The sequence below is a fragment of the Grus americana genome, chromosome 2 (assembly GCF_028858705.1).
Source record: "Grus americana isolate bGruAme1 chromosome 2, bGruAme1.mat, whole genome shotgun sequence".
Taxonomy (NCBI): domain Eukaryota; kingdom Metazoa; phylum Chordata; class Aves; order Gruiformes; family Gruidae; genus Grus; species Grus americana.
Genome location: NC_072853.1, coordinates 79,287,497 through 79,299,245, shown reverse-complemented (window position 1 = coordinate 79,299,245; position 11,749 = coordinate 79,287,497). Strand labels below are relative to the sequence as shown.

At 44.0% G+C, this 11,749-nt stretch overlaps 1 protein-coding gene across 1 annotated transcript; it reads left to right on the top strand.

Annotated features, from left to right (window-relative positions):
• The first annotated feature begins 1,687 nt into the window (after nucleotides 1-1,687).
• On the top strand, nucleotides 1,688-7,603 carry LOC129202271 (carboxymethylenebutenolidase homolog). The gene is made up of 6 exons (XM_054814732.1): nucleotides 1,688-1,918; nucleotides 2,187-2,400; nucleotides 3,036-3,143; nucleotides 5,016-5,158; nucleotides 5,548-5,639; nucleotides 7,326-7,603. Exons 2-6 carry the CDS (start codon nucleotides 2,195-2,197, stop codon nucleotides 7,503-7,505), a joined length of 729 nt encoding a protein of 242 aa, XP_054670707.1. The 5' UTR covers nucleotides 1,688-1,918; nucleotides 2,187-2,194; the 3' UTR covers nucleotides 7,506-7,603.
• The last annotated feature ends 4,146 nt before the right edge of the window (nucleotides 7,604-11,749 follow it).

Genomic DNA, 11,749 nt, shown 5'->3' with positions numbered 1-11,749 from the left:
GACTATTTACTAATGTTCTCCACAGCCTGGTGCCTGGAGGAGAGCCAGCTGGCTCAGCATCAATCAAGATAGGCCAAAGAAATGATTTCTGGGAGGCAACCAAGAGACAGGCGGTAGGCTGTTTCACTACTATTGCAAAGCTTCATGCCTTCTAAATATGACTTCCTTGAAGGGGACACCATAGGTTGTGCCCTTCTGAACAGACGACCTTAGTGGGGTAAGATTGTGGCTGCCACCTCAGAAGCCATTGTGTCAGCTGTCTTTGGGAGTGCCTGTGAATTCTCCAGACAGTTTCTTGCACTTCAACAAGCTCATTCATCTTAGGTTAAAAAAACAGAAGTAGGAAGTACTTTTAATAAACAGACATGTTCATGTCTATTATGGGGGGCTTAAACTAGGAGATACTCTCCCATGCATGTTACAACTTCCACTGTTGTACAATTCCAAAACAATGGAGGTTTTGGTCCTGAAGATCAGGCTACTTTATACTTCCTAGCACCAACTCTGACATTCAGATGTTGAGAAAGGTGGGAAAGCAATTAACAAATGTAATCAGCTCTTAGTTATCAGCACAGGGGATTACTCAAGATGTGAGATCATCCACTTCATGGCTATTTCTGAAGCAGCTTGATTCTAGCAGTATAGCCACATTCGCCCAATTCCTGTATCTCTACACTTCACTCTATGAGCCAGGGGTTCTGGCTGTAATCAAGAATATTTGCCCAAATTCAGCTCTGGCCCCATCAGATCTGGTGATAGCAGCCCCAGGGTTGGGAGAGGATGAGGAAGAACAGCGTCTCTGCACTATACATTGGGAAGGCTGATTATCTTGGGTATAAGGCAATTTAAATGCATATAAAGTTTGGATGCTGTTCCTGAGCCTGTGTTAATCATGCAAGCTGGGAAGTGCTGTGTAAGGCACAAGCAAGCGGTGAGTCTCTGCGGCATTGACTCTCTGTTCTTCAGCCTGTGTGCACCATGGTCCCAGACGTGTCCGTATTGCCTAGGCAAAATATCCCATTACTCAGTGAAACCTAGCTCTCCGCTGCTGTGGTTAATGGAGAGCTGAGGAAGGTGTGCATTTTTACCAGAATTCGCTGCACTTCCATGAAGACTAGACAGTTTTCTGAAGTACATGTTACAACGCAAACAGAAATAATAGGCTGATGTAGAAATGATGAAGCGGAGACAGTCATACTGTACATGCAGGTGTGGGTACTGCATCCCCAAGGACACTTTCAAAGTCAGTACGTGGCTAGGAAATGCTACTATTAACACTGCCCCTGCAGACTTAATTGGATTCTTTGTATAGATGCATTATAGCACTACTTTTAATTACAGGATCACATTCTACTTTTGGCACAGAGTCCATTTCAAGCTCCTGACACAGAGAGTCAGAACAACTTTTGACTTTAATCTCTCTAGCACAGCTACTGGTTCATTGTCTGTAATTGCTATTTTTGGAAAAGGGACAAAACCAAATACTCTCACATATTTTGAATGAGATTTGCATATCTGCTTGTTTTCTCGCAACCCCTTTCAAGGGCATATTGGCCCAAGGCATTGAAATCTAATTTACAAATCCATACTGCAGTCCTTCACCAACTGCGCCTGATACCTCGGCTCCCAGCACAGCTGTGAAGCTGCTACTGAAAGCACACATCAGTTAGCAGGGGCCAGTGCTGAGAGAAGCACTGAACACTGTACTTTTCTGTAGCAGTTGAGTGCTGTGGTCCTTACCCACCACATAATTCAGAAAAAATCAGCATGGGATTCCCATTCCCCATGAAGACAGATGTGATGGCCCCATGCCTGGGGAGAGAGCGACATCTGAAGCCGTACTGCTTCACGCCAGTACTGACAGAGTGGCGTGGGAGAAAGACAAATGTGACATGAGAGTGAGGACCTTCATGTGCAGGTTGCTTGTCATTTTATAACTTTGCTTTTGGTATTTTTCTTCATTCTCAGCTTAATAACACATAATGGATTAACAGCCATTCTGCACTGGAACATTGCTTTTGGTTTTTTATACTTTCTCCTTTCAGATAAGGATGCCAATGTTATTTACAGAAGTTATGGAACTACTTTCTGCAGATCATATTTGCCTTTATTTGCCCTTAATAGTTGGTGTTAAAAAATCATTTTGACTTTCTTGCTTTCTTTTTTTTTTTTTCTTCTTTTCGTAGGTTTCCAAATGGCTGATCCTTTCCTATATGATACTGGAAAAAGATCGCAATATGGGTGCCTTGGACATGAAGTACAAATTGAGCACATCAAGGCATATGTTTGTAGACCATCTTTTTTCACAGACAAAGCTGTGATTGTGATTCACGATATATTTGGATGGCTGTTCCCAGATATCAGATACATAGTCGATTTGATTGCCAGTCATGGATACATGTAAGCAACTGTCTTTCCTATCTTCCTCTTAAATGCACCAACAGGTGACCAGGCCCAAAGCTAAGCATGGCATATGACGTTTCCCATACACATAAGGCAACCATACCATTTCAGTCTGAGCAAATAAAAACGCAAAGGCCACCATGAGGCCACCAAATGTTCCCATGAGGCCACCAAAGCTACTAAAATTGACCCATCAGAAATGGCTACCTGAGCACAAAGCCACAAGGAGAGTCACGAAGTGCCAGTGTTTGTGCTTATATGGCAGTGTGGGTGATTAAAAGATAAATATTGGTATCTATCTTTAAGTTGTATAAGCTTTTCACAACCAAAGCTTTTGAACAGTTGCTTTAGCTTTTACTAGCAAAGAGATATACATGTGTTTATAAAGAATCAGGAGGGTTGCTTAATCCCTAAGGAAATAATGAGAGTTTATTTGTGTTCGGGGTATTGTCTTTTTTGCATAGAAAGACATATACTTGTAGCTCTGCCGATTGCCAAAACAGGTTGATGATTCAGATAGTAACCATGTAGATGTGTACCCTGGAGTAGAAAAGACATTAGGAGACATTTAGACATTCACAGATTCTCCCCGCCTGGACATGAAAGTTGACTTGATTCCATGTCTCACACAGAACCATCTGCCCAGACTTCTTCAAGGGGACAGAGCCCTGGAAGACTACTGATCACTGGGCTGACTTTGCTGACTGGATGAAAGATCATGATCCTATGAAAGTAGACAAGTAAGATGCATATTTGTACATCCAGCAAATGAGGGGAATTTGTATGAAATGTTAAAAGTGGCACCTCACAGCAGGGCAAGCTGGCTGCACACACACAATTGCTTATTCTGGGCAGTTCTTCCGTGGTTCTGGGCACTGTACTGGTTGCGATTTGGAAAGGATCATCTGCTCCATCCATCACTCCGCTTATTGTCCCCATCTTCTTTTCCTGGGCCCTCTTCTAACTACATCATACTGGCTACACAGGCTCATAGCCAGTGTTTCACAGGCTATGAAATACACAGCACTGTCACCCACAAGTGCTGATTCTGCCTCCAGTTCCTCAAGATAAGGAGGAAAACTCTTCCGCAAGTGCTTATGTTATCTGCCAGTTGTCACTTGCCCATCTTGCTTTCCACCTTGTAGACAGTGATGGGTGCAGATGATATTCTCCTGAGCAGCACTAGATCAAAATTTACAAGACTGCCCAAAACCTAAGGTACATCTGATCAAGTATACTGTTTTTCTCAATGTGAAAAAGAGGGCCCACCCTCTGTAGAGCCTAGCAGTTCCTGTAACAAGGCTTCCCTGAATTACGGGAGGCATTACTGTTTCTTCATCTGTCAGCACAGCCTAAAACTGCAGAAGATGATAGTGAGGCAGTGACACCCTATTACTCAGCTATCGTTTTGCAAGCCACAAGTATTCTTCTGTCCCTTTCAAAAGAACCCAGCGGTCACAGCCTAACTTCAACATCTCTCAGCAAAGCTTTTGACCATATAGTTGCAGAAGCTGTGACCGAATTTTTTGAAAGACAAATGACTAACACCTATAAAAAACCCTACTCCAAAGAGTGAGCAGATATGTGGGCACTGTCTTAAACAATTAAGACCTCAAGGACATGCCTATGCTGTCTTTTGAGGGTTCACTTGTAGCTGCCCTCACGGTTAGATCCATTGCTCTTTCAGAGCACAAAGAATGCGACACACTCAGGACTTAGTACCCTTCCAAACAAATCAAATCTGAGCGAGCTCATCCATTCACAGCTACACATGCTACAGGCCTAGGACACAATCTCCTGATTGTGTCACTCTCATACTGCTTTTTTATCAGCCTAACCAAACCTGCGATGATCATACTAATGTGCATAATATTTGAAAATATAGTTATGAGTATATGCAGTCTGCATTCAAAATTCATTTTAAACTCTGTAGATAATAAAAAAAAAAGATAAAACTATTGAGACCTAGGAAGTTAGCAATTAAAAAAAAATTACCTACTCTGGCCTACATTAAAAACAATTTGCATATTTTTTGCATTATACCTCATGCAATGCCTGCTTTTTTAAACATTATAGTTACTGACAGTTTAATTTTGAGTAATTGCTACTTTAGTATAGTATTATTGCAGCTGGGCTTGGTAGGATATTTTAATATTAACTCATGCAACAGGAATGACATACTCCAGATAAATCTTTATCTATATAGGTGGACTCTGTAGAGATAGCACAGTGAAGCTTATCTATTCCTGCACTCCATAATGCAAGATGTTGTTCTACTTGCAGATATGTCTTGTCTTTAGTTGTCCTGTCCTAGACAAAGTGATTCAATTAAAAATTTGCTTCTTTTGAAAACAAAGGAGCAGGTCACAATTCACGTAAGTATTTAAGTACCTACACCTGTACTTCCCTAACTTAGGACCAGAGATGTTAACTCCTGTTTAAGAATAGAAGCCACTGCTCTGGGCTGAAATGTGTTTTTTAAGTATTCTGTTTTAAATGATTGGGGGTGCAGATGCAGAAAAATTCATGTATGTCTTTTAATTTACTTCTTAAATTGTCAAGTATTTATTCTGCAATAGATTCCTTAGTTTACTTTTGTTTATATGTCTTAGGGAAGCTGATGTTGTCTTGAAGTATCTAAAGGAACAATGCGATGCAAAGAAGATTGGTATCGTTGGGTTTTCCTGGGGTGGAATGGCAGTACATCACTTGATGCTGAAAAATCCTCAATTAACCGCTGGGGTGTCCCTCTATGGTAGCGTAGAACACATGAAAACTTGTATGGGCTCACACCACTATGCGTAGTTTGTAAGTCTAGTTATTGCTTTGTAACAATTTCTGTGAATACTCAACTCAAAGGTGAGTTGGAGATTTTAATTATGATTATTGCAGCAATACGCTATATGGGTATCAAAATTTAAGAATGGTGGATTCCAGAAAAAAATTATCTTTTTTTTGTGCTTGGAGAGTGGGGAAATATATTTTCCAAATGCTTTTCCCTCCATTGGAACAGAAACTGTCTTGATCTAAAAAAAAAATATTTAATAAGTAAACCTAAATAGAAATTTTGTCTCTTAATTTGCCATTTATCTTGCAAGACTGTTAACTTCCCTAACAGCAGACTGTTTCTCAAATACATTATAGGAATAATTAGGGACTCTGAAGAAAGATACAATTTACTAAATCCCACGTTTTTCATTTTTGGTGAGAAAGACCACACTATTTCTTACGATCAGGTAAGTTGCTATACTGGAAATGATTTTTCTTTTCCCATAGTTCTTTTATCCCACACAGAAATCTTAGCTTGTTAGAAAACGTTTTCAGGTACGAGAAATCAGACAGGCTGGATTGTTTTGCTTATATTTTAACTTACCCCCTATCTTGCTTAGGTTATTCAAAGCTTCTTTTCTGAAGTGAGAAATGCAGTAAAGATCAGTCATCAGTCTCTGAGTGGTTGGACAAGCAGAGTGTGAAACTGGGCAGGGAGATCCAACTGGTATGAGCCAAACATGTCAGGAACTTGGATATTACTGCTATGGTTGAGGCAATAGGGAGTTAAACCACTGGATTTGGACTTTGAATGGAAAAAAAATAATTTCAGCCTAGTAACTGAACTTTCTGATGATGTGGACCAATGACTAATTGCTTTTGGTACACGAAGACAAAATGAACTGTGTCAGAAGAGTGGGCGTGAATTTTAAGTAAGACAATGACAACTTTTGAACTCTGTTTTGACTGCTGGCTGCCATCTATGTTCTGACATAACCCCTATTGCAAGCATATCTGAAAGGCTGGATAAATATATGGGTAGGAAACTGGTGCCCTCTTCTGTGCAGAAATTCTTTCTCTTCCGTGACAAGGATAACATACCACCTCTAGCACAGTTTGTTGTGTAGGAGTAGGGTCTAAGTGGGGAACTGGCAGTGTGCTCTGGCAATGCAGAAACCAATCAACATTTACTTCTGTGTTATTCAGCATGTTGATCTGTACCTCAAATATGTGTCTCCTCTGCACAGGAAAACAAATCCTTCACTCACTGTCCCCTTTTTATGGTGAAAGTGTTTTTTTTCCCCAGGGGCATAATTTTCATAAATACATTTTTTCCGTCATACGTTACACATTGAAACCATACCTTTTTCTCCTGAAGCTTTCTCTCTTTCTGTGCAGATTGTGTAAGGAAAATTCCTGCATTTAAAAAATAAAATAACATCCTCAAATACATTTTTTTCTGCACTGAGCAACAAGAGGCTCCATGGAAAAAAATGTGAACATGAAATAAATTACAGTACTGTCTCTAATCTGCATGATGGGTAGAATTAACTTGCAGGGGCAAAATAAGTGATCATTCTCCTTTCTTCTGACTTTTTAATGGAAATGAGCACAAAAATGTGTCTACACATGTATACTGGTACATAATCACGATTAGTAATCTGTGCATACACGTGTGTACTTACCATCAACAGATTGTGCAGGAGCTGTGTCTTTTTGTTATATACAGTAAACTAAAAAAACCCCACAAAACCAAACCCTGTGTTTTCTTAAACTCTCTTACTAAGCCTATCAAAACATTTTGGACTGAGAATCACTGAGGTTTAGGGAATATGTTATCTCAAGATCAGGGCCTAAAATTAGGTTACAAACCATATTAAGTCTCTGAATAGAAATGCACCTGTTCCATTATGGCAATGAGATTACTGAACCATCTCTGCAGTAACTGCTGGGTTCTCAGACTCAGTCATACTTTTAAAAAACATTTCAGTCTTGCATTCCAAAGAGGGGTTTTCTCATCTGTTGAGCAACAGAACCTGCTTCAAGTGTGACAGTTGAGAAAAGATAAAGATGTAGCAATGTGAGAAAGAGCAAGTTTGGCAAACTTAAAAAAAAAAAGCCACGATATAATAGAAAAATGCTTCCTTTTACAGATCACCTTACTGGAGGAGAAGTTGAAACAGTACTGTAAAGTTGCATATAAAATTAAAGTTTATCCTGGACAAGTTCATGGGTTTGCACAGTTGAAGCCAGAAGATATGAAACCTGATGATAAACCTTACATTGAAGAAGCCAGAAAGGATATGATTGATTGGATCAAAATATTTATTTGACAAAAGTGAAAAGTAACACGAGGCTTCAAGATCAGTATTGGATTTAATTAAATTTTAGAGAAGAAAATGATCAAGGGAAAACTATCTGGTTTTAAAAATTGTCACAAATAAAAATGGGACCATTTTAATTTATAGTTCTTAATTATTTTTTTACAAGATTTACACAAGATTGCGAAATCAAAGTTGGACTAAAGGACAATTAGGCATTAAAAGTTGATTGAATTTATCTTGCTTTGTATTTGCCTCATTATTCTGCATTACGACATCAATAGTAATGATATTGTTTATCCATTTGTCTATGGTAGCGAGCATGACTTCATCCTGACTTTACCTGAGTAGTTTCATGATTTATTTTGGTATGATGATTGGTGGTCATAGGTGTTAACATGGAAATACCCTGGTTTTGCATACAGAGGTTTTTTTTAATTAACTACAAAGCATTTTGCCTCAGTCTTCACTGGCAAATGCTTGAGCCACACTGCCCAGGTCGCAGAAGGCAGGGACTGGGAGAATGCAGAACCGCCCACTGTAGGAGAAGATCAGGTTCGAGAATATCTAAGGAACCTGAAGGTGCACAAGTCCATGGGGCCTGATGAGATGCATCCGCAGGTCTTGAGGGAACTGGTGGATGAAGTGGCCAGGACACTTGCCATCATATTTGAGAAGTCCTGGCAGTCTGGCGAAGTTCAGAAACATAACCCCCATTTTTAAGAAGGGAAAAAAGGAAGACCCAGGGAACTACAGGCCGGTCAGTCTCACCTCCGTGCCTGGCAAGATTATGGAGCAGACCCTCCTGGAGACTATGCTCAGGCACATGGAAGATAAGGAGGTGATTGGTGACAGCCAACACGGCTTCACTAAGGGCAAATTGTGCCTGACAAACTTGGTGGCCTTCTATGACGGGGTTACAGCGTCCGTGGATAAGGGAAGGGCAACTGACATCATCTACCTGGACTTGTGCAAGGCATTGGACACTGTCCCGAACAACATCCTTGTGTCTAAATTGGTGAGACATGGATTCGATGGATGGACCACTCGGTGGATAAGGAATTGGCTGGATGGTCGCACTCGAAGAGTTGTGGTCAACGACTGAATGTCCAAATGTAGACCAGTGATGAGTGGCGTTCCTCAGGGGTCGGTACTGGGACCGGCACTGTTCAACATCTTTGTTGGCGACATGGACAGTGGGATCAAGTGCACCCTCAGCAAGTTTGCCGACGACACCAAGCTGTGTGGTGTGGTTGACACGCTGGAGGGAAGGGATGCCATCCAGAGGGACCTTGACAGGCTGGAGAGGTGGGCCCATGTGAACCTCATGAAGGTCACAACAAGGCCAAGTGCAAGGTCCTGCACGTGGGTCAGCGCAATCCCAAGCACAGCTACAGGCTGGGCAAGGATTGGATTGAAAGCAGCCCTGAGGAGAAGGACTTGGGGGTGTTGGTGGATGAGAAGCTCAACATGAGCTGGCAGTGTGCGCTTGCAGCCCAGAAAGCCAACAGTGTCCTGGGCTGCATCAAAAGAGGCGTGACCAGCAGGTCGAGGGAGGTGATTCTGCCCCTCTACTCCGCTCTTGTGAGACCCCACCTGGAGTACTGCGTCCAGCTCTGGGGGCCCCAGTACAGAGAGACATGGAGCTGTTGGAGCGAGTCCAGAGGAGGGCCACGAAGCTGATCAGAGGGCTGGAGCACCTCTCCTATGAGGACAGGCTGAGAGAGTTGGGGTTGTTCAGCCTGGAGAAAAGGCAGCTCCGGGGAGATCTAATTGCGGCCTTCCAGTACCTGAAGGGGCCTACAGGAAAGCTGGAGAGGGACTGTTCATCAGGGAGTGTAGTGACAGGACAAGGGGTAATGGGTTTAAGCTGAAGGAGGGTCGATTTAGATTAGATGTTAGAAAGAAATTCTTTCCTGTGAGAGTGGTGAGGCACTGGAACAGGTTGCCCAGAGAGGTTGTGGAGGCCCCATCCCTGGAAGTTGGATCCCAAGGCCAGGTTGGATGGGGCTTTGGGCAACCTGGTCTAGTGGAGGGTGTCCCTGCCCATGGCAGGGGGGTTGGATCTAAATGATCTTTAAGGTCCCTTCCAACCCAAACCATTCTATGATTCTATGATTCAATATACTGCTGTACTGAGTGGAATTTCACATGCATGAAATGAACATTTGGCTATGTTAAGGAGTTAGGAAGGAATGGTGGTGGTAGGTGGCAACTTCCAGGTATTCCCTTGGCAATGTTGAGAAGGGCACTTCTAGTATTCCTTCATCAATGCCTAGGTAAAACATAACCAGTCCCCCTTAGACAGGGCTGCAAGCCAGGCATGAGCACTGTGGAAGCAGTGGGTTTACTATCCTGGCCCAAATTGTGGTGATCAGGCACAGGGCTGGCAAACAGGTGCCCCCACTCAGTCCTGATTACATTGTTTGCTTTACATTTGATCCCTTGTTCCTCTCTCAAGTTCTTCCCCTTTATCACCTCACAAGTACACAATGTATAAACAACAATAAACATCCCTGTTTACTCTTTTTACTCCTACCCCACTGGCTCCAGTTTTGCTGACCTGCTGACTTTTTATTATTATTTACTTTTTATTTCATTGCCTTGGTAATGACTTGGCAACTTGTGCTTACTCAGAGATCCTGTAAGGGACCCATGTCCCTTTACATTTTCTACAACATCTGTCAGTTTCTCACCCTGTTGCCTTGTTAACGTAGCCATACCTCAAGGCCAGCTATCTGCACAGGTATGACTTTCCCTTTGGTATCAGGAACGTTCAGCAGTTTCACATCACACGTTGCTCTCCTATCAGTGTCACTATGTGGTCACAGTATTGCCGGTGTACCTCAACAGCCTGAGTGTGTTACACCGACAGAGTGCGTTGGACAATATTACTGTGAGAAGTCACGATGTTGGAGGCACTGTACAAACCGTATTCTGCTCAGCAACATTCCCTCCAGCATCGAGATGGAAGAATAAAAGAAAAATATGTGTGTGCACGTGTGTTTTAAAGTACCTCCTTGGATGTGCTTTGCGACTCTAAACCGGGTTTCGGATGGTTCAGGGAGGAGGCCTAGAGAAGCGCTACCAATTCCCCCCACCTCCTCTTTTCACCTGCAGGCCTCGCTTCTCCCGCAAGAGGCCGGGGTCTGGCGGCTCCGCCCGGGGGGGTCTGCCGCGTCCCGGGAGCTTGAGGCCGCCTTTCGCCCAACGAGGGAGAGCCGCCTGCGGCCGGGCACCGGCTGCGGCCGAGAGCCCTCCCCACCCCGGATCCCGGCAGCCGGCGCCGCCCGTTGCGTGCCTGGCGCCGGGCGAACGACAAGCCGCGGTCGCGACTAGTGACGGCTGCGCCCTCAGGCGCGGCATCGCACCGCGGTTCCTGCGGAGGGGCACGACTTGGGCCTCTCTTGTGGAGAAAGACGCTGGAAGGCGGGAGCGGGGCGGCCGAGGCTTGTCGCTGGAGGCTGGGGAGCGAGGCGAGGCAAGGCGAGGCGAGGCGAGGCTGGTGACTCGGGACGGCCGGGTCGGGGGGCTGATGGGACCCCGGGGGGCTGACGGGACCCCGGAGTGCTGCCGCCTTTTCCCACTCGCGGGGGCGGTGGAAGAGGCCCTGTCAGGCGGGCACAGGGGAAGGCGAAGGGGCAGCAGGCGTTCAGGGAAGTGCTGGGCTCTGAGGAGGGGAGGATGTTTCACAATGAAGCTGTGGAGCAACCTGCCCAGAGAAGTGGTGGAATCTACTTCTTCGGAGGGTTTCAAAACCGCTCGGTGAAGCCTGCAGCGGTGCAGTCAGGCTTAGAAGCTGTCCTGACCCACAGCAGGTGGTTGGATGAGGTGGCTTGTAGAGGCACTTTCAACCTCAAACCTGCTCTGACCCCCAAAATCCCTGTGGCAGCCTGGTGCTTTCTGCATGATAACCCAAATCTGTGTTAGCTCACGTCCCTGAATGGCCATACCAGGTCCCTAGCTCTGTGTTGTGTAGCCAAATGTCCAGGTTCTGATCCTGCAGCATTCCCACCACTCTTGCCTTCATGACCTCAGAAAAATCTTCCAAATATTATGGGTTTGTGAAGGCAGTGCCATATATAACGTCATTTTTGTAGGAGACAAGGGATGAGCATGATGAAGCTTTTGCTAATTATGAAAATACAAATTTGAGGGAGCAGGGAAAACAGCGTCTGCTATAGCTTGTCCTGAACTAAAAAATGTCAGTTGCATTATTGCTGTTAAAAACCTGCTTGAAGCGGGCTAGAAACACA